This window comes from Dipodomys spectabilis, unplaced genomic scaffold (genome assembly GCF_019054845.1).
Source record: "Dipodomys spectabilis isolate Male_0828 unplaced genomic scaffold, ASM1905484v1 ptg000002l, whole genome shotgun sequence".
In the NCBI taxonomy this organism is placed as follows: Eukaryota; Metazoa; Chordata; class Mammalia; order Rodentia; family Heteromyidae; genus Dipodomys; species Dipodomys spectabilis.
Window position 1 is genome coordinate 5,328,019 of NW_024870679.1, and position 23,669 is coordinate 5,351,687.

At 38.2% G+C, this 23,669-nt stretch overlaps 1 protein-coding gene across 2 annotated transcripts in view; it reads left to right on the top strand.

The window, feature by feature from the left end:
* The window catches only part of Vav3 (vav guanine nucleotide exchange factor 3), a 347,236-nt gene that overhangs the window by 300,557 nt on the left and 23,010 nt on the right, over positions 1–23,669 (top strand). For both annotated transcript variants that reach the window (XM_042675890.1, XM_042675882.1), the window contains exons 21-24: positions 4,387–4,452; positions 11,015–11,049; positions 18,176–18,292; positions 18,852–18,939. In XM_042675890.1, coding sequence (XP_042531824.1) covers positions 4,387–4,452; positions 11,015–11,049; positions 18,176–18,292; positions 18,852–18,939 — 306 coding nt within the window. The remainder of the gene's footprint in view (positions 1–4,386; positions 4,453–11,014; positions 11,050–18,175; positions 18,293–18,851; positions 18,940–23,669) is intronic.

Here is a 23,669-nt window from a genome sequence, read left to right on the forward strand (position 1 = left end):
CAAAAAAACAAGCCAGGCCCTGGTGACTCACGCCTGTTATCCTAGCTACTCAAGAGGCTGAGATCTGAGGTCCAGGGAGGAAAATAATGAGATGTTTATCTCCAGTGAAGCACCAAAAGAGGGACAAAAATGGAGCTGTGGCTTAAGTGGTTGAGTGCTAGCCTTGAGCAAAAAGCTCAGGGTCAATAAAGAGGCCCTGAGTTCAAGCCCTAGGAACAGCCCTCCTTGGTTACCGTTCCCCCCTCCCCCATACTCAAAGTGAAAAGCAATGACCATCACTAACAGTTAAGTGACTTTTCTCCTGAAAAATAGGAGAAACAACAACAAAAATGCAGACCTCTAATTATATCTTTAAAGTGAAGGAAGGAAGGAAAAAAGAGAAAAATAATTTTAGATATGATGCCTGTATGTACTAGACATCTTTAATTATAATCTAGAACAGTCTCCATTTGTACCTTCTATCTTTGCATAATTATTAATTACTACCCATCTACTCTAATTAAAGATTCTAATTTGGATGGATAACTATATGTTGATCAAGGCTTAGGGCGTTCCTTGTACAGCTACAATATCTTCCCCAACTATCTAGGGTGATTTCACTTTTCACTTATAACCTTCTTGTAGGCCACTTGGTTCTACAAAAGTAGCAAGAAAAATATACTCGAACTTGTATCTTCATAGGTTATAAAATTTATCCACCTTTCTCCTACTCTTCCATCTTTGTGTCCCCACTACTCTGTCTTTCTGTTTTGTGACACTCTCCTAAAACAGATTTCTTACACTAAATGTCAGGAAAAGGTCAAAGAGTGTCATTTTAATAGCCAGGTGCTGCTGGCTCATGCCCATAGTCCTAGTTGCTCAGGAAGCTGAGAGGTGAGGATCACAGTTTGAAGGCAATTTTGGGAGACTTTTATCCCCAGTTTACCAGCAAAAAGCCAGAAGTGGAGCTGGATAGCTCAACTCATAGAATGCCAGCCTGGAGAAAACAACCACCACCACCACCACCACAAGAAAAAAAAGGAAAACATTCCAAACCCTAAGATACAGCACTCAGAACTTGAGTTCAAGCCTCAGTTCCGCTGTGCTCACACGAAGAATGTGCCACTTGATGAATATTTTCTTTTTCTTTCTTTGCCAGTCCTAGGCTTGAACTCTGGGCCTGGGCACTGTACCTCAGCTCTTCAGCTCAAGGTGAGTGCTCTACCACTTGAGCCACAGCGCCACTTCCGACTTTTTCTGCTTATGTGGTGCTGAGGAATCAAACCCAGGGCCTCATGCATGTGAGGCAAGCACTCTACCACTGAGCCACCTTCCCAGCCCATTGATGAATATTTTCATATAGAAACAGCATAAAGCTTTTAAGTCATTGTGTGTGCAAAACTGAAGTGTGATAGGTCATATTCTTTTCAATGGATAAGGAAGTGGATCACACTGTTCATTGTCATAGGATAATCAAATTGATTATCAGATTGAAGGCCTGTTCCATATCTAACATGGGTTCTCTGGTCTTAAAGAATCCATAGTCTAGTAATGGAGAACAGATTGAGTGGTAATCCCAGGTTCTGCTAAATGTTGTAGTGCTATTATGTGGAAGGGCAGTGGGAGAGCAGACGTGAGATTGTCTGCAGCCTGGGAAAAGTTTTAGAGGCCCATCACTTAGTCAGTGAGGTGTGAACTAAGTTTGGGAGGAGAAACAGAGTGTGAGTTATTAATCAGTGTGTGGACCTGGTGCTACTTTGTTCTTGAAGAAGTAGACAGCAGGACCTGGCCATCATACACTGTCACAGAAATAAAAAGGGCTTCTTCTGAGTTTTGTGTTGAGCTCTTTCATTGTTAGGATAAAGAATGGTAGTTGGCAGATCACTATTCTGTGTGTATGGGGGGGGCACACGGGTATGCACTTGTCCTTGGACTTGAACTCAGGGTGTGAGCACTGTCCCTGAGCTTTCCTGCTCAAGGCTAGCTCTCTACTACTTGAGGCACAGCCCTACTCCTGGCTTTTTTGTGTGTATGTGTGTGGTAATTAATTGGAGATAAGAGTCTCATGGATTTTCCTGCCTTGGGTTGGCTTCAAACTGCAGTCCTCAGATCTCAGCCTCCTTGGTAGCCTCATCCGCATCAGGCTACAGCTCACTGTTCTTGTAAGAGGCATCATTTTACAATTTGATACCTCTTCAAATGTAGTCTGGAAAAAGCCATTATAAAGCTCTCTGGCCTTTCCTCAGCAAAAATAGACTGGTATTTTTTAAAGTCTATTCCCAGAGGTCTTATTTTTCTTTCTGTAAAAATTTCACTCTTCTTTCCTTTTCTGAGTTCAGTCTGTATATGGTTCTCATCCCCCACACTTGAATATTTTGTATTCAGCATTGGAAATCACTTCTATATAAACTGGTATAGTCTCCCAAATCATTCAGATTTATTTGGATCTCAGTGTCATGCTTTCAACAAAGTACCTTACAACAGTGAGTGAGCAATGTTGAATAAAAGAAATACATCATTCCAGCCATAGTTATTGCATGGTAGTCACACCCTAGTCTTTGATTCTTTTTCTTCCCTATAGCTTGTTTTCTGCCCTTCAGTTACACTAATTTCTGTAAGCTTTGTCTTCCCACATTTTCTCCCATGATCCAATTGTTCATATGATTTCCAGGTTCCCATCTACGTAATTGTCATGTAAATTTATGTTGCCTGTATGGATGGGTTTTGAATCACTTCCTGTAGTCTTTCTTCTCTACTCATATCTACTCCACAAGCAAGCCCTACAGTTTCCAGTGAAATGTCTTTCATCTCCTTCTCTTCCAGTGTCTCTTTTTCTATCATGGTACCTGTTCATTTCTTACTGCTATTCTCACTTCTGAAATAGCACCCCTCTAATAAGCCATTTTTCACAATGATGCCAGTTCCATTCTTCTAAAATGCATGGTACCCTTGAAGAAAATAATCATTAGCAATGATGTAATTTGGATATCATCTATGCTTGCATAGAGAGGCAATTCGGAGCTCTGAAGTTACAACACCTGAGTTGGAATTTTGACTCTTGCACTTGTTAGATCTGTGGTCATAGACAAATCATTTCCCTTTTCCATGTCTCATTTTTCTCATCAGTAAAATGTTGGAGATTCTTTTTTCTTTCTTTTTTTTTTGGGGGGGGGGTCTGGTCGTGGGGCCTGAACTCTGGGCCTGGGCACTGTCCCTCAGCTCTTCAGCTCAAGGCTAGTGCTCTACCACTTGAACCACAGCGCCACTTCCAGCTTTTTTCTTTTTGCTTATGTGGTGCTGAGGAATCGAACCCAGGGCCTCATGCATGCAAGGCAAGCGCTCTACCACTGAGCCACCTTCCCTGCCCCTTGTTGGAGATTCTTATAGTCCCAGCTTCTTGGGAGGCATTGGTAGGAGGAAAAAAGTCTGAGGTCAGCCCAAGGCCAAAATGGGAGCCCTTTGTGAAAAATAACTAAATCAAACTGGACTTGAGGTATGGTTCCTTAAGTGGTAGAGCAAGGCCACAAGTCAAACTCCAATGCCAAAAAAGGCAGGAAGGCAGGAAGGAAGGAAGGAAGGAAGGAAGGAAGGAAGGAAGGGAGGGAGGCAGGAAGGGAGGGAGGGAGGGACGGAGGGAATGAGGGAAGGAATGAGGGAAGGAAGGGAGGAGAGAAAGGAGAAGGGGAAATGGCAAAGGGGAAAAGGAAAGGAAGGGAGAGGAGGAAAAAAAGAGAAGAGGAGGGGAGAGGAAATGGGCATAGTAATTAGACCTACCATAAATGTATCATTGCATGGATGAAATGAAAACTCTTAACTGTCTTACATAGAGTAAGGGCGCAGTAATAGGTATTAATTGTTATTAGACATCATTTCTTTGCAAGATTTAGAGATAGAAACGTAACAAAATTGGATGCCATATATAAAATATACTTAAAATTATTGTGTAACCATAATCTGGAATCACATGTAAAGTTCAGCAATTAAAGTTATCTCAGGGCAGGTGCTGGTGGTTCACACTTATAATCCTAGCTGCCCAGGAGAATGAGATCTGAGGATCATAGTTCAAAGACAGCCCAGGCAGCAAAGTTAGTGAGAGTCTTATCTCCAGTTAACCATCTGAAAATTGGAGGTGGAACTGTGGCTCAAAGTGGTTAAGCACTAGCCTTGAGCAAAAAAGCTCAGGGACAGTGCCCACACCCTGAGTTAGAGCCTCAGGATTGACCAAAAAAAAGAAAAAGAAAAAAGAAAGTTATCTCTGTTTTGCTTCTGTTTCTGAGGCATATTTATTATCAGTACTGAATACAATATGTAAATGTTCTGAACATCCTAAGTAACAACACTGTGTAAGCAGAATTTGGGGATTATCATTTGTTCTCAACACAGGCATATTATTTTTTTCCTAAACAGGGTAGAAATTTAGCATCGGGAGAAGTTGGATTTTTCCCAAGTGATGCTGTCAAACCTTCTCCCTGTGTAAGTACTAGTATTTCATTTCTTTCGTGTTTTATTTTACTTTTGATGCTACGTTGAATAGTCCAAGAATGTATGAAGAATATTGTCCAGGTTGTTTATTAATAGTTTCTGCAAGGATCGTATTACTTCCAGTATCTTTAGGATTCTATTGTAGATAACATTTTTAAATGTTAAGTAAATATATGCGAGATGCAAATTTAATTTAGAAGGATTTACAAATTCAAGTTGCCTAAAAGGTTTTAGGAGACAGAAATTAAAGCTGCAGATTAGATGCATTGCAGAAGATTCCACTTTCCCACTGAGGCGAGAACAGCAGGGGCTAATCTTTCCCTGCCATCCTGTTACTGGGATTCCTCACACTTCTACTTGTAGCTTCAGAAGCATTCTGGAAAGTAAAAAGTCCATGGATTACTCAGTCAAATACCAAAATGCATGTTCTGTGCTTTAACAGGTCATTGCTGTTTGTTTAATGTCATAATAAACTTTTCTGTAATGATTAAGGATAAAAGAAGAATATAGTCTCAAAATATAGGTGAATGTAGTATAAAATAGGCTCTCCATTCTTTGGGGTGACATTACCTTAACATCACAATGTTTGCTTGTTTTGTGCCAGCACTGGTGCACAAAATATCAGGGCCTATGCACTGCTCTGGCCCTTTGCTTTTTTGCCCAAGGCTGGTGCTCTACCACTTAAACTATACATTCACTTCCAGCATTTGTTCATTAACTGGAGATAAAAACTCATGGGTTTTCTTGCTCTGACTGCTTTAAACTGTGATTCTTAGATCTCAGCCTCTTGAGTAGCTAGGATAACAGAGGAGAGACACCAGTGCCTGACTTGCAACTATTGTCTGTGTGCATGTGTGTTTTTGCTGGTATTGGGACTTGACTTGAGGGCCTGCCACTTAAACCACACCTCTAGTCTGGCATTTTTGCTGGTAACTGGAGTCAAAGTCTTGTAGACTTTTCTGCCTGGACTGAGTAGCTAGCATTTCAGGTATGAGCCACTAAGCCTACCTTTGTAATTTAGTTAGGGTAGATTTTTTTTCCCACAAAACTTTGTAATACAGTTACTGAGTACAAAGAAAATGAAGTTTTGTCATTAATATGATGGATATTATTACTAAAAAGAACCATGGAAATTCTTCTTAAATTATCTTTTTCTTAATCTCAGTAGTTCCCATATTTTGAAACTGGACATTCTTCATATATTACCAATATGAATGTCTGCCACCTTTGATTTTAGAATGTAATGGATAAAATATTTTTACTCATTCAAGCTTCTTTTCTTTTCTTTTCTTCTTTTTTTTATTGTGAACATACTGTACAGAGGGGTTACAATTACATGGGCAAGATAATAAGTTCATTTCCTCAAGTATTTTCTATTCTGTAGCTTTTATGATCTTAGGATTATTTTTATCTTGGATTATGCTATAAATTTAGAAATTGATGAAGTTTGATACTATTCTTATTTAATTTGATAAGTAAATATCAATAAGTAAATCAATAAGTAAAAATAATTGTTTAGCTAGTTATCTATCACATGTAAAAATGACATTCATGCTGCCTGTCTGTAAAAACAATGGATTTAAAAGTAGGCAGGCAGGAAAAGGCTAATTCTAACATTGTAAAATTTAAAAACTTGGGACTCAGGATATTGAATCAAAATTACTAAGCATTTCAAGTACTAATGTCTGGCTATGCATTCTTGAATATGGTATATAATGATTTGACTTTAGAGATAGCCTGGCCCAAAGTAGGAATTTAACTATTTTCATTGAATGAACAAAAACAACCACAACAAAAAAGAAGTACATATAACTATAGTACATATACCTATATGCATACACACAGTAGTGCTAGGTACTAATGAAATCAGCTTAGAGAAGTATACTGAATGATATTTGATAACTCTATAAGTAACTAGAAGGAGAGATATATTCAGAAATTTTAAGATAAGAATTGTAAAATAATACATAATTATGGATAAAACTACCAACTAATATGATTGCTTTCATAACTCATAACTAATAAATCCCTATTAAGATTATTATTAATGCTATTTAATGAAATACAAATTTATTTGTAAGACAAGCTAAATGAAATTCAGTTGTAGAAAGGAGATGATTGAAGTAGGAGATCAGCTGAAGGAGTAAAAAAACAGTATCATTTTGTTTACTGGAGTCACTGAGTAGCATTGTATATTCCATTCAGAGTTCAAAATCATTGTCCTGCACTTGTCATTGGTTGTGTCCGCAAAGCTTCTCACGTGCACAGGCAGGAACTTAGAGCTGGTAAAAACCAAAGAGATGTATAAATGGGAAGACTAATTTCTGAGAAGAAATGCATATGGTGACTAGAGACAGAGCTAGTCCTGGAGCTATCACAGGACCATTTTTACTTCTGTGTATCACTGTATCTCTCAATGCATGAACTAGTTAACAAAAGAAAATCTACCCCGTAAGAGAAGATACACCCATCTTGATCTTAGCTCTGGGTTGGGTGAAGGTGGGGAGGAAGGAGAGAAGGGGAAAGAAAGGGAAGGGGAGGGAGAGAGTGAGGAGGAAAGGGGGTGGGGGGAGGACGGGTAGAAAGACATCTTTCCTGAGAAATCCTCAACATAAAGCTAAAAATCATGCAGATAGAGTGCCAGAATTCATGTTAGCTGGGATCTAAATAATTCTTGGATAGAAATGTAATTGAAAATGAGTCTACATTAGCTGAGCACCGGTGGCTCACACCTGTAATCCTAGCTACTAAGGAGTCTGAGATCTGAGGATCACAGTTCAAAGCCCATCTGGGCAGTTAAGTCTGTGAGACTCTTTATCTCAAAGAAACCAATAGAAAACTGGAAGTGGTGCTGTGGCTCAAGCGGTAAAGGGCTTACTTTGAGCTGAAGAGCACAGGGACAGTGCCCAAGTCCAGAGTTCAAGCCCCATGACCGACAAAAAAAAAAAGAAGAAGAAGAAAAGAAAATGAGTCTATATTGAAAATGATTTCCCCAGTGAAAATACAAATTCAGCCCATAATGGAGTCTCTTTTTTCACACAGCCCTCAAAGGATTTTTAGATTAAGTCCAAGTGAACATATATTTGCCACTTGGAATCACTAAATCCATGAGGAAGAAAACCACCTTAAAGATAACAGAAACAAAATATAGACTTGAATCCATGAATTTATTAGAATTTACCAACTTCAGTGTTTGTTTTTTTTTGTTTGTTTGTTTTTATTTTGCCAGTCCTGATCTTGAACTCTGGGCCTAGGTGCTATTCCTGAGCTTTTGTGCCTAAGGCTAGTACTCTACCACTTGAGCCTTCAAACTTGAAAATTTTATATTTAATATGGTTGAAGAAATAAAAATGGAATAAAAATCTGATACCCAATTACCTGGACATATATCTCTCTAAAAGACTCAGAGTAATTGGAATTGAAGGCTTTAGTGGGTACATTACATGACCTATCACACATAGTTATGGAAGAAAATTGAAAGAAAAAAAAACCTGAAGAAATGTCACAGAGCAGTCCAGAGATGAAGAAATGGACAGTGTAACAAAAGAATGAAGTGATAAGATTCAAATACATCTAATAGGAAAGATTAGAAGGAGAGAGATTAGAAGAAGCAATATTCAAATAAGTAATGACTGAGACTTTTCCTGAAACTTACAATAAAACCAATCTTAAAAATCACAGAGTATATGAATTACTAATCTCCAGCTACATCGGAATGAAACTTCATTACATTAAAGACAAAAAATATTAAAAGTAGCCTAAGAGAAAACACATGTGCCTGTAAAGAATTGATCGTCGGGTTCATAAGCATCAAAGGTCTCTGCTTCTGGGAGTTGTGGAACACCTTCTATTTTACCAGTCCTCCCAAAGATAACAACTAATAAGTCATGAACAAAATATAAAACGAAACAAAACAAAACAAAAATTATCTGAAAGCACTGCCTAGGAAAAGGGTTGACATTTGGAAGAGGAAATGCTGTGGAGTTTTCTGAATTTATACCCAGCTTGAAGACAGGGACTGAGTTGCAGTTTTCAGATTGGCTAAAATTTGGAGAGAAATCTTTCAGTATTTTCACTTCGAAAGACTGTAGAGCACGGAGTTTGAAGCGACCCTAGAAAGGGAGGAAGGAAATGTTTACAAAGGAAGAAGTTGGAGTGGGGCAGCCTCAAGTTCTATGTCTTAAATTCTAAGTCTCTGGTGAAGACTAAGCAGTTGAGGCCAAGCTAGAACGAATCAGGGATTGCCAGCTCTCTTACCACAAGAAGCAGCCAGCAACTGGAGACCAACCAGGTTAATGCGCGTATTTAAAAAAAAGAAGAAGAAAATGCTCATTTAAATCATCCCAGATATGATCCAAAATAATTCAGTATACAAAGAAATTGGAAGACATGAACTATACTCAAAAAAGAGGGGAAAAAAAACATGAGAAGAGATCTACTCTGAAATATCTCAAGTAATACAATTACAGGAACACATTTTAAAAATTGTTGACTTACTTTTACTGTCTTTAGCAGTTGTACGAAGGGGTTTTAGTTTAACAAGTCAGTTTGCACACAATGCCTTTTAATCAGGGTCACCATTTCTCCCTCTCCTACCCATCCACTCAAAGGAACACATTTTAAAGGCAACTATTAGAATTATTCTCAGGACCCAAAAGAGAATAGGTATGTAAATAAGTACATAGAAACCTCAGCAGAAAAATAGGAAGTAGAAAAAAGAACTGAGTGAAGATTCTAGAACAGGAAACTACAATATCCTATATAGTAAGAATAGTATGTGAGAGATTTTGACAGACTATGGCTATCAATTTAGAATTATAACTCACCTAAATAATGACATTTCTAGCCAGACAAACACAGAAAAAGTTTTACTTCTAACTGTCCTATCTCACTTCATAAGATGTACTTTAGGAAGAATATATCATATCTCGTGTGTGTGTGTGTGTGTGTGTGTGTGTGTGTGTGTGTGTGTGTGTGTGTGTTACATTCATAGTAAATCATTGAAGAATAAGTGGAGTTAGTCAGATTCCCTTCCCTTAACTTCTGGGGAGTGGGGCTTGCTAGGGTACCTCTCAAGGACTTCAGTTGTATCAGCATATTTGTGTAACCTTGAGTCACGTATATCGGTAGCCTTGAGGCCAGATTTGGCCAGATGCCACTTTTGAATAGTGGGAGAGTAACACACACCACTGTCTGACAGTGTACAGTGTCTGTGAGTCTGTGCTGGGTCTGTTGACAAAGCAGTCTGTGAAAACAGTGTGACCACCCTTCCTCCTGTGAATCAGAGCATCACTAGCATTACAATTATTTTTAAAAAATATCTTTGCCCATGGTAGTAATTAAACAATGTTATATGAAGAAAGAAAGTGACCTTAGAGAAATAGGAAGCATACATTCAAAGATAAGAGCGTACCAGGAAGAAACTTACCTGTGGTTGTAAATAGGAAGCATCTAGCAGGACATAGGATCAGTAAGTGTAGGTGGAAGAGAAGGGGAGAAGGCCTATGACAATGATAAGGAAGAAGAAGGACCCCATCCAGGTTGTGGGGATCACAGAGGAGAAGGTAGTTCTTTCCCCATCAGATATACGCACTGAAGAGAGAAATGGCTTCCATTGAAGAGAGAAACGGTTCCCAAAGGGATGTTTCAAAATGCAACAGTCTCGGCTGTATAGGAACAGTATAATAGTTCAAATCTCCAGCCTTTCCAGATCATGGGGTCCACAGCCAGAAAAGTTCTTTGCCTCTCTCCCTTCCTTCCCTTTTATCTGAGCTAAGATGACCCAGGAATACCATACATAGACTGATAATGCAGGTGATTCAGGAACATTTGCTAATCCATAAGACAGACTCTGTATTCTGTCTTTGCTCAGGATCTTATACATGGTCATTTCTTGTATAGTGTGCATTTGCTTTGTTATTTTTTATAAATATTAGTATATCTTCTTTGGTTTTCTTCATTTTCTCAGTTCCCACCAGCAGCTACAAGATGGTTTTTTTTTATTAGCATAGAAAATGCAACATTTTTTTTCTCTTATGCAAAGCTCTGTAGGAAAAAAAAGGGTAATGGATTTTTTTTCCTATTTTTTCTTGAACAAAAGGTTTTCCATTTGGCATATTTTTGAAAGCAGAGTTTGGAAAGCATTACAAAATAGAGTCTATATCCAATCCATATTGTTTATTTTGCATGTTTTCCCAGTGTCTTGGGAAGGAGAATCACATTTTCATTTCAGTTTTCTCTGATAGTATAAAATTGTCTTGATAGTAAATATTGAAAGTTTCTGGATCATATTTTCTTGCTCATCCACCTCCCTGCCCGCTGGAGGTCTAGTGGCAGTAAAATGAATGAAAGAATGAATTAAAGCGAAATGAATTATTTTCTACTTATCTGACATATACTATGATTCATTCTGTATAAAATTGCCAGTGGATACTTCCAAGACTGTGCTACTTAGGAGTTTTATAGAGCTGAGTCAGCTGAACAGAATTAATGATTGATTTCTAAAAGCTTCCCTTAAGTAAACTTAATCTATTTTTGCTTTTTTATATTCTAGGTGCCCAAACCAGTAGATTATTCTTGCCAACCCTGGTAAGTATTAAAAATGTTTATGTAGCTAAGTTGAAATACCATACCCTTTGCTTGAGGATTCCTTAAATGTAGAGGTTGTAAACCACGTTCCATTTTCATTCATCCTGGCTAAAGGTGCTTGCACATGTAACAAAACACTATAATGAATTCATGTATTGCTGACATTTTCATATCTTTCTCAGAGTGGTTTGTGTGTATGTGTGCATTAGTGAGTACACAGGTCTCTAGATTAAAAGGTTGTAACAGCCCAGCCTCAGAAAGAAGTAAGATACAGTTTGAATGAGCTCCAAAGAATAATGTAAAATTACAATTTGTAGCATCAAATACAAAAGCAGTGACATATATATTCCTGTGTGTCCTGAGTCTATATAAGTCTGCTTGGAGGCCGGAAGTAGAACAGAGTTAAGTGATGTAAGCAACAGATCTCTTCAACATCACGTGTTTCTTTTCCTTTTATTTCTCAACATTCATATAAGGAAAACTGCTATTATTATCATGGATGAAGAAAAAAGGTGAAGGCCATGCAACCTGTGAGTGGTTAGCACCAGGATTCCAAGTTGTGCCGTCCATACATTACTAATTGACCTCAAAATACAAAATCAGAGCCTATCGTGCCTTTATATTTGTTTCCCTAGATTGTATTTGACTCCTCTGAAAAATGACCGTGTCTGTTTTCTTCTCCCTGATATTTAAGTATACGTCTACCAAGGAGAGATCAGGATACATATATAAATGAAATCTCCTGGAGACATGGAGAACTAATTTAGGTTGCAAACTTGTCTGATGGGTTTTAGGTACAACTCTGTGTGTGTGTGTGTGTGTGTGTGTGTGTGTGTGTGTGTGTGTGTGTGTGTGTGTGTGTGTGTGTGTGTGTGTGTCTGTGTGTGTGTCTGTGTGTGTGTCTGTGTGTGTCTGTGTGTCTGTGGCATCTGTGGCATCTGTGTCCATGTCAGTGTCTTGAAATCAAGCTTGGGCTTGAAATCAGGGCCTGGGCTCTGTCCTTGAGCTTTTTATGCTCAAGTCTAGTGCTCTACAACTTGAGCCACAGCTCCACTTCTGGCTTTTTGCTGGTTAATTGGAGATAAGAATCTTATAGATTTTTCTGCCAGGGGCTGGCTTTGAATTACAACCCTCAGATCTCAGCCTCCTGACTAGCTAGGATTATAGGCCTGAGCCGGTAATTGGCGCCTAGCTGATCTTTGCTGCATTTTAACCCAACATAGGACAATTTCAAGATCTTCATTTCTGTGGCATTCAAAACCACAGTCCTGACTAGAATTGAATTTGAACCAATAGAATGGACAGTCAAACAGCAGCTGACAACCCTCATCACAGTAGAATAGTTGGGTCCTTTTCTTTCCTCTATCCATTTTTTATGTACTTAGATTTTATAGTTCCAAGGAAAATGATTCTATAGATAAATACTAACACCACCACCTAGATGGATTTTTGAGGCATAAACTGATCAGATACCTAGGAACCACTCAGGACACAGGTAGCTTGTATGCCCATTGTTTTAAAATGCACCCTGCCAGTATGCCCAATTCTATTGAAAATATGAAGAATTAAGGTAGTATTAATCCTAGGGGGGAAAATCAGGATGTCAGTAAAAAATGAAGATCCTTAATAATAATGTTATAAAGATACTTCAGAGTAGAATTTTAAAATTACAGTCCCCCCCCCCCCCCCCCTTGAGTATCCTGGACAGTGATTCAAATTAAGCAGGCAGTTTCATGTGAAATAACCTTCTGCTAGGGAGTGAAATGACCCACTACACCAGAAACTGGAACCTTCAATTGGAGAAATACTGAACTGTTCAGAGAAAATTATATTGGTAGTATGGCCATTCTAAAGCCACTGAGAAGCAGAGCATCAACAATTATCTTATGTATTCATTTTTCTCCCACATTGAAAAATGGGCTGTTCTTATAAGATAAAATAGTCTCTCATATAGACCATAAAATAAAATAGAAAATTCAGATGATTATCTTCAGTAAGCTAGGTTTTAATGAACATCTGTATATAGAAGAGTTGATAAACACCACAAACTCTACCCCATCTCTAAGGCCGTTCACTCTGACCAGGCTTGTGGGGGGAGGACACATGGGAAGAGCAGGTCTGGCTGAGGTTAGCATTGCCTGGGGTTAGCCTAGGTTTCAGTCTAGGATACTGGAAACAGGGCTTAGATCAAGGAAAATGGAGCCAGTTGCCTGAGGTTGAGAGCTGGGGATCACAGTCCAAAGCCAGTATGGGCATAAAAGTCCATGATACTCTTTTTTTTCTTTTTCTTTTTCTTTTGTCAGTTGTGGGGCTTGAACTCAGGGCCTGGGTATTATCCCTAACCCTTTTTACGCTCAAGGCTAGTGCTCTCCCACTTTGAGCCATGACTCTACTTCTGGTTTTCTGGTGGTAAATTGGGAGATATGAGTGTCATGGATTTTCCTGCCCAGGCTGGCTTCAAACCATGATCCTTAGATCTAAGCCTACTAAGTAGCTAGGATTACAGCATCCATCCCTGTGAGCCTCTTATCTCCAGTTAAGCAACATAAAGCTGAACATGGAACCATGACTCAAGTAGTAGAGCACGAGGCTTGAGCAAAAAAGCTCTGAGGTACTGATAGCACTGAGGCACTGAGTTCAAGCCTAGGATCAATACACAAACAGTCTCTCTCTCTCTCTCTCTCTTTCTCTCTCTCTCTCTCTCTCTTTCTCTTTCTCTCTCTCTTCCTCTCTCTCTCTCCACACACACACACACACACACACACATACACACACACACACACACACACACACACACACACTAAGGAAAGCTGTACGCCGAATAATGACAAATTCAGACGATTTTGTATAGTACAGATCCACCACCATGGCACAATACTCTTATATCCAGTCAGCAATTTGAAGGATTTTTCTCAAAAGAAACTGAATAAGCTCAGAGTAAAACCAAAACACTAACAACAACAAAACCCCTAAAATCCTAACATTTGGATGTTACCCAGCTTAATCATCAGATTTTCTTGCCAAATCTGCAGGCTCCTGCCCAGTGGGGCTTACATTTGGACTGTACACACTGTTCCTTCTGCCAGTTCTTGGAAGTCTGTGTCTTAAACGTAAGCAAATATTAAAGAGGAACTAGACATTTGAGGAAAGCCTTCAACTATAGAACAAATATAAAAAAGAAATCAGAAGAAAGTATGCATAGAGTAAACAGAAGAATATTTTTAAGACCTTCTGCTTACATCTTCAAAATGAAGAGGAAACATCACATTTGTAAGAGAGAAAAAGAATAAGAAAGAGCTCTTACGAATAAAAACTATAGAAATTTGAAAAAGAAAGTTGAGGAAATCTTCTGCAAAGTCAAACAGATAACAAATAATATAATGAATGGGATGTTAGTGGCTTTCCCTCATAGCCCTTGCTACTCAGGAGGCTGAGATCTGAAGATCACAGTTTTCTAAGCCAGCCCATACAGGAAAGTCTATGAGACACTTACCTCCAATTAACTCCCCCTCCCCCCCAGACTAGAAGTAGAGCTGTACCTCAAGTGGTAGAGTGCTAGCGTTGAACATAAAAGTTCATGGACAGTGCCCTGACCCTGAGTTCAAGATCCAAGACCAGCACCAAAATATATGAATGCAGATAGGAAAATTCCATCATTTGCCTGGGAAGCACAGCTTTCAACTAGTAAAATTTCTAGGAAAGGAAAACTAAGGGAATCAAGTTCAAAAAAAACAAAATTTCTAAGAACTGAAGAACATGTGTTGTCAGATTGTGCAGATATAACTGAAAGCTCAGGAGACTATAGGAAAAACCATTATCACAAAAACTTCAGTATAAAAAGTACAGAAAGAATATGAATCATGAAAAATTTGAAGAGAGACAATACGGACACTGAAAGTCTCCGAGAAATCAAAAGTTGAGTCATATGCAATGACTTGAATTCAGAGTGGTATTAAAAGGATATTAGAAGAAATATTTGGAAAACAAAACAAATTCTCACTTAGAATTCTTTCAGAGGGGCTGGGAAGGTGGCTCAGTGGTAGAGCGCTTGCCTTGCATGCATGAGGCCCTGGGTTCGATTCCTCAGCACCACACAAGCAAAAAGAAAAAAAAGCCGGAAGTGGCGCTGTGGCTCAAGTGGTAGAGTGCTCGCCTTGAGCTGAAGAGCTGAGGGACAGTGCCCAGGCCCAGAGTTCAGGCCCCACAACCTGACCCCCCCCCCCCAAAAAAAAAAAAAAACAATTCTTTCAGAGTAGTTTCCCCATTTACAGGAAACCTAATAAGAAAGAGATTCTTAGTAGTCTTAGTGGTCAGGCAGTTAGACCTAGAGAATGGGTTATTCCAAAGAAATATCTTCAAAATCAAGAATTAACAGAGTATATAATGTTGAAAATATAATGTTTGGGATTTTATTTGAGGAGACAAAAGGACTTGAGCAAACAAAAAAGAAACCATTGTTTTTTTCAAGGTCAAATGTATTCTTTTAATATCTGTTGGCTAAAATTGGGCCAGATGGTACTTGAGTTTGTAAATGTTACATGAAGAATGAAGAGCCACTTATAAAAATGTGTTCAGTACGTACTAATTGTGATCATTGGGCTGACAATGGGGATATTATCATGGGAATAGAAGAATGAAGGGTACAAGACTCAAGACTGTCTTTGCTTTGCTTTGCTTTTCTTGTCCTGGGACTTGAACTGAGGTCCTGAGCACTATCCCTGAGCCTCTTTGTGTTTAAGGATAGTGCTCTACCACTTGAGCCACAGTGTCACTTCTGGCTTTTTCTGAGTAGTTTATTGGAGATAAGATTTTCATGGACTTTTCTGCCCTGGCTGGCTTTGAACTGTGATCCTCAGATCTCAGCCTCCTGAGTAGCTAGGATTACAGGTGTGCACCACCAACTGCCAGCTAAGACAACTTTCTTTTTAAAAAAAATAATATTTTATTTTATTGTAAAGGTAATGTACAGAAGGGTTATAAATACATAAGTAATATAATGAGTACATTTTTTTTGCCAGTCCTGGTGCTTGAACTCAAGGGCCTGGCTGTCCCTGAGCTTTTTTTGTTCGAAGCTAGCATTCCACTACTTGAGCCACAGCACCACTTCCAGCTTTTTCTGTTTTTTTTTTTTTTTTGGTACTGACAAATCCAGGGCTTCATGCATGCTAGGCAAGCACTCTACCACTAAGTCACATTCCCAGCCTCAAGACAACTTTCTTAAGAGAATGGTGATGAAGATCGCTAAATGTGAATGACGAGAAGGAACTGAATTGATAGAGGGAATGTCTCTTGACAGTAAGCAGTACAGTCTGTGAGCGCTCAGTAGGAGCTTGATGAATTCCTCTATGAGAATATTGGAGATCAGAGACAAAGGGGGGTTGTTATAAAGGGATATGGTTGAAGAAATAGGCATGATGCAGCTCTTCCCACATCCTAATAGCCATGGTATTGGAGACTAGAATTGGGGCTTCACAATTACTCGGCAAACAATCTACCACTTGAACCACACACATAGCCCTGTTTTGCTTTTAGTTTGGTTTTTCAGATAAGGTTTTGTGCTTTTGCTTGGGCCAGCCTCAGATCATGTTCCCCCCTATTTCTGCTTTCTAAGCAGTTAGGATTACAGGCATGAACCACTGTTCCTGGCTTGTTTATTGAAATAGAGTTTTGCTAACATTTTGCTTAGGGTTGGCCTCAAATACCCCTGTCCTCCTATCTCTGCCTCCTGAGTAGCTGGGGCATAAATGTTCTTTTATCCCACACTACCCTAAGCATTAAAATGCTTTTAGCTTCTCTTTTTCATTTCATGGAAGCTAACATGTCTTCCTTCAGCAAACATTTGCTAACTGCTGAATGTGTGCATTTATAAATTTTAGTCTAGACTAGAGGTGGATGGTTATAGTGAGTTACATGTGTCTACATGAGAAAGATGATATTCTGAAATATGAATTCATGAGTAACTTTGAAAGAGAACAAATCTAGACAATATTTTTTTTCTCTAAGCTGTTTTCCCCAAATCTCTGGTTTCTTTGGCCAGTAAATTTACTGTGTAGTGAGAGACCATTCAAGAATGACTTAACATTGTATTTGAGCCTTTTATTGATAGTTACTGTTATTATGGAATTTGAGTGTGATTAAGATCCACAGAGTCCAGGAAAACTTTGAATTCTGACTTAAGAAATTATTCACCTTTAAAAAAAATGTATTCTGGTGGCTCACACCTATAATCATAACCACTCAGGAGGCTGAGATGTAAAAATCGTGATTTAAAGCCAGTGGGGGCAGGAAAGCCTGTGAGACTCTTATCTCCAATAAGCTACTCAAAAAAGCCAGAAGTAGTGCTGTGGCTCAAGTGGTTGAGCTCTCACCTTGAGCAAAAGAAGCTCAGGGACAATGCCCAGGCCCAGAGTTCAAGCCCCAGGACATGCCAAAATGAAAATTACCTCTGTTAGTGTCTTTAGAAAATCAGTTATCAAAATTGTAGATTAAAAGAATTAACTTATATCCAAACAGTAGTTGGATAGTGACTAAAAAATAATTGAAATGTTTCCTAGAATTTTTCTAAAAAAGATGTTCCAAAGACATTTCATAGTATACATAGAGAAAAGGGAACTTCATGTATGTGTTTTACATAGAAAAATTGTGAGATTTTTTGAGGGGGTTGAGAGTGTGTGTATGTGTGCGCAGATTGTGTATGTGTGTCTGTCTGTCTGTCTCTCTCTCTGTCTGTCTAATGTGTTAGGCAGCGCAGTTCTTCCTGCAGGTGTTTTTTTCCTCGTTAGTACTCTCTCCTACAACTGTCTTACCTGTCTTTCTGATCTAGCACCTATTAACTCCTCTCTTCGTTCTGTTTGTTTATTTGGTAAATATTTGCTGGGTGTTTGCTGTGCATTAGGCACTGTTCATTTAGCTGTGGATAGCTTTGGAGAGCATTTTTGTTTGGACATATAAAAAGATATTTTCTTTCGGAATCTAATCTTTTAAGCAATTTAATTAGAGGATATACTAATAAAAACAGCTCAGGGCAGGCCGCCACTAAATTAAAATTGTGACAGATACTTATTTTTAGCCTCCATTCTCTTCCAGGTACATTAATCTAGATTTTCTGTGCTGTTGTCTCTTACAGGTATGCTGGAGCAATGGAAAGATTGCAGGCAGAGACTGAACTTATTAATAGGGTAAATAGTACTTACCTTGTGAGACACAGGACCAAAGAGTCAGGAGAATATGCAATTAGCATTAAGTAAGTAGGACAAGTACTTTTACAGAAATAGACTTTCTGTTTTCATAATTGCATCGACCATCTGACATGTATAACACTGAAGTTGAAAACCAAGGTTCTAATTGCAGCAAGAATAATGCATCTATCCAGACAGTTCATTAATACTTGAAAATATCTGGTAGAAAAAACAATAATAAGTGTTATAGGCTGCTAATTGGCACATTAGATATCTTTCATAACATTGAATTTTGTGGATTTGATGTGTGTATAGTTCTAGCAAATTCTAAGAGTATAAAATAATAGATTTTTGTCTTTTTTCTGCATTTTCAAACTTTACCTATTAAGTAAATTAAGCATCATGACTAGTAAAAATCCAATCCCCCTCTCACTTCAAATATTGGTTGTATCTTCAACTAATAAATATATTTTGTTAATTAGCTGTCACTGTTGTATTGGCATAAATATATATTTTGTCTTCAGAATTAATTCCTATGATGTTATTGGGGCATGCCCTCTGGTAATTATTGATTTCTACTGATTAAAAACACATTTATATTCATAAGTTATTCACTGCCCACAGGTACAATAATGAAGCAAAGCACATCAAGATTTTAACAAGAGATGGCTTTTTTCACATTGCAGAAAATAGAAAATTTAAAAGTTTAATGGTAAGCATTGATTATTTTCAGTCTATGATACCTAGGTTGTTGGCTGTTAGAAATACCATTTTAATTCTAGAGTTCCTTGGAAATTTTGCCCACTGAAAAGTTATTTAAAGAGAAACATAATTTTGTAGCGGAATCATCAAAATTCTTACTTTAAGAAATCTAGTTGTGTTTTAGTTGGCTCAATTCAGATTTTTCATTATATACTAAATTGGTAACTTTGAGATAATATTTTATCTATATTATTTGTGATTCTTAGACCGGTGACAAATTGAAATATCAACTTTCAGTTATATATGTGGGTTTTGGCTTATGTTTTTGAATGGTATGTGGAAAATACTTTATTATCCTTCTTTTTCTACTTTCTCTTTATTCACTCATAGGAAGGTACAAGCTATGATATAATGTTATAACTAATAAAATGCCTCTCACATTTAATTTCATACAGATTATGATACAAAGTCAAATTGAAAAGTGTTTTAAATGATTTTCATTTATTACCTTGGATAATTAAACATGAATAAGACAATTTTTTTTATCACACACAGCAGTTGACAGTTCATAGGAATTTGTGTGTGTGTATTTGTGTGTGTGTGTGTGTGATGATGTGTGTATGTATGTATGCCGGTACTAGGGTTTGGACTCATGTTCTCACACTCTTGCTCTGGATTTTTCTCTCAGGGGCTCTACTCCCTGAACCATACTTCAACTTTCACCATTTTGGCAATTAATTGGCAATAAGAAGCTCATGGACTTTTCTATATGTTGACATATTATGAGGATAAGTTCCACAGTTCCACAGTAATACAATTTAATAATTGTATTATTGCATAACAATACTATAGATATGTCATATAAACAGTATATATATAATTGTGTATTGGTAAGAGTAGAAATTTTCCTATTTTCTTAAAATGTTTCCCAATCTGCTTTCCAAGTGTATTTTCTTGAGGTAATGTGGAATTTGGATATATGACACACAAAGATGCATATTGTATCTGCTAAGCACTTTGAGTGACATTGAAAAGGACCATTCATTGATTGGGCTGTCAGTCAAATGATGCACACTGCATTGTGCTGAAGCACATCAGAAATCACATCACAGATGTCACCGTGGAAGTTTAAACTGAGTAAGAGACCATTACAAAATAGGCCAGCTTGAATGCTTGAAACTTTAGAACTGCTTCAAGAGAGAGATCCGGGTGTGAAAGAAATGAAAGCATTGTGAACTAAAAGAAAAGGAAATTAATCTCTCTGGTCATAAATAACCTCAATTTCAAATTCAAAAGTTAAGGATAGACAGCATGTGCCATGTCCTGGAAAAATGTACACTCTGTCAAATTGGTTCTTAAGATCCAGGCATCCTCTTTTCAGCTGGAGATAACTTCGGTTCCCTGTGCAGAAGGATCGAGACCAAAGGAGGTTCTTCTGGAAATGAAAATCTGGGAAGGAGGTGGCAAGTGGGTACACAGATAATGAGTGACAGTCACAGTTGAGACAAGACGAAAGCATGCACAGAGGTGCTGCTTCATATCTCTGCAAGACATTTCAGTTGAGCTATCACCTGCAGAACCTTCTTGGGCAGTAATGAGGCTGCTCCACAGTATTAGAGTTAATATGCCACTTAAAAAAAGTGCTTCAGGGCCAAAGATGACTGCCAGCTTTCTAGACTTTGAAAGTAGCAAAAGTAACTCCCATCAGAAAAGGCCAAGCAAAGAGGATGAAAGGGATGGCCACTGGAAAGGGCTGATCGATTCAGCGTTGTGTCACCTTGGATTAGCTCAGGGAAGTTCTTCGGCAGTGAAGGTTGGATGCAAAAAGTCAGTAGCACCACTGTGACCTAGACTGGAGACATGGATCCTTGAGTTCCTACCTGCATGTACAGCTGTAAGAGTAAAAGCAGCAGAGACCCCAATTCAAACCATTTGCACTGGAGAGCATTGGAGATCTGGAAAGAGAGTGAGAATCACTGGTCTCAGGGGTCAAATAAGCTCCATTTAACTGGGCATACGTGAGGTCTCAGAAATGCCCCTACTAGAGATATTTGTAGAGGATCTTTTGTAGAGAAGCACATATCAGAGTGGATTCAAGGGAGGTGATTAAATGGCAAAAAGTTTGGAGGGAAAAATGATTAATGGCAACACTGCTGTGAAACTAAAATGAAAATGTAAGCACAAAAATAATTGAAAAAAAGGAAGGAAGGAAGGAAGGAAGGAAGGAAGGAAGGAAGGAAGGAAGGAAGGAAGGAAAGAAGGAAAGAAAGAAGGAAGGACAAACAAGAAGCTATGAAAACCCTCAGTACCAGTAAAGTCTTTGTGTTCTGTTTAGCAGATAACTAGGAAGACTGATGAAGAGGCCACTGAACCAATATGCTATTCTTTCTTTTCCTCTTTCTGTTCATTTGTTGAGCAAATTTATGCTGGCTTGTATAAGCTTACACGTGAGTAAATCTATGTGTGCTGAGAACTGTACAGTATAGTACTATCCCTTGGAGCTAAGCTGGGAAATACCATGCCACGTGGACATTTGATCAGGAGTGCCTCATAACCAGCCCCTTTGGAAGCCAAGGGAAAGTTAGGATGAGTAGGGCTTCTTCAAATCAGCTTGTGCAACCTTTAGGAGATAGCATTTATCATGACAACATCGAATCAACCGTTTCCACTGCATACTAAGTGGCGGTATCTCTATTTGACTTACTTTCTACAAATAGTTCCGTATCCCATGATCATTAGTTGAACTTTCTCTCCTTCTTCTACTTGGGAATGACAGTAGTGTCTTGGGGTAAAATTTTATCTGGAAAGAGTATAAACTCCACGCCAAGTCTGAAGCTGATTTTAAAATTAGCCAAGTTTCTGCAAAAGAACATTGGCCTCAGGTACTTGGGACCAAACCTTGTTCCTCTTGGGATTCAATAGCTTGGTTAATCAGAATCTTTGTTTTTCTTAGTCATTAAATGCAAATCCTAAATGAATTTCTGATTCCAGATTACAAGGAATTAGTTTTGTTCTCATTTCCATGTGTGCCACAAAACCCGTGTCCAAATGCCCCCTGTAAGCCGTCTCCATTACCTGTTTCCTTGGTAATTGCACTGACTGGCTGGGCACTCATTATTTTTCAGAGACTTGAATTGTTGACACTACAGTGTCAGCATGAGATAAGGAGAGCTGAGTGATTTCCTTTGTTTAGAGTCCTCCTGTTTCCTTGTTGTACCTGAAGGTCAATGACTATTGAAGCAGGGGGTGGATTAGCCTGAAATACTGAAAGCATAAAGCTATAAATTGGAAAGAAACCATGGTGGTCCTACTTAATTCTATTCAGAAACAAGTTAGGAAGACTTACCCTTGTTAATACTGGAGGGGAAAAAAATGGAACTAAAATACTTTTCCTGTTTAGTGAAGTGTTAAAGAATATTTGGCAGTTTAATAAGCTGCATAACCCTATGCCTTGGGAAAGACATTTTTAGGTGTATAACAAATCTGGGGGAGGCCCAAGCACCAGTGGACCTGTCATCCTAGCTGAGGAGGCTAAGATGTGAGGATTGCAGTTAGAAGCAAACCTGGACAGTATGGAAGATTCTTATCTCTAATTAGCCACCAAAAACTAGAAGCAGACCTGTAGCTCAAATGGGAGAATGCCAACCTTGAGCAAAAATGTTAACAGACCATGCCCAGGCCCTATGTTCAAACCCCAAGACTGACATAAAGAAAACAATTGGAGATGTCAAACCCCAGGACTGACACAAAGGAAAAACAGTTGGGGCGGGGGAATGGATATTAAAGGATCATCAAATCCCCTTTTCACTATAATAATTCTGTTGTTTCCAGACAACTTCACAAGATAATTATAATTCATAACAAAATTCACAAAGTTTGTATTAACTCTAATATAATCCAGCTAAAATTCAAAGCTGTTATTGGCCTCTAATTCCTTTCAGGTTTATTTTCATATTGCAAAAAAATAATACATTTTACTTAGTTTAAATGTCAAAAATGAAAAGAACAACTCTTAGGTAGCATTTGTATCAGCAACACAATGTATTTACATACATAGTTCTTCTATCATCCCTAATTTATTTTTGCTTTGTCTTAAACAGAAAACATTAATGGTAACAAATACAGGGTAGAATTTAACTCCTAACCAAATCTTTGCAGCTATGTTAAAATTGCCATAACAAAATGCCATATTCTGATGGTTAAAGCCATTTGTTCCATACAAACTTTTTTCTGGCATTTTGTTTCTTTTTCTCTTTGTTTTAAACATTCCTTTCGTCTAAGAATCTTATAACCTAGGCCCAAAGAAGAAATCAAGGAAGATATGTTTTTAAAGGAAGTTATAATATGTATAGTAAGCAGATTAAGTCTTAAGGCCAAGAAGTTCTTAGCAAATCATAGACACTTAGTAAGCAAATAATACTTTTCTTTGCCTCCTTTTTTTTTTTTTTTTGTCAGTAGTGGGGCTTGAACTCTGGGCCCGAGCGCTTTCCCTCAGCTCTTCAGCTCAAGGCTAGCACTCTACCACTTGAGCTACAGCACCACTTCCGGTTTTCTGGTGGTTTATTGGAGATAAGAGTTCCATGGACTTTCTTGCCGGGCTGGCTTTGAACCGTTATCCCCAGATCTCAGCCTCCTGAGTAGCTAGGATTATAGGCATGAGCCACCTGCTGCCTCCTTTTTTTTAAAAAAATATGTTTATATTTGAGAGTTACTATGTGCTGCTCAATTGGTATAGTGAAA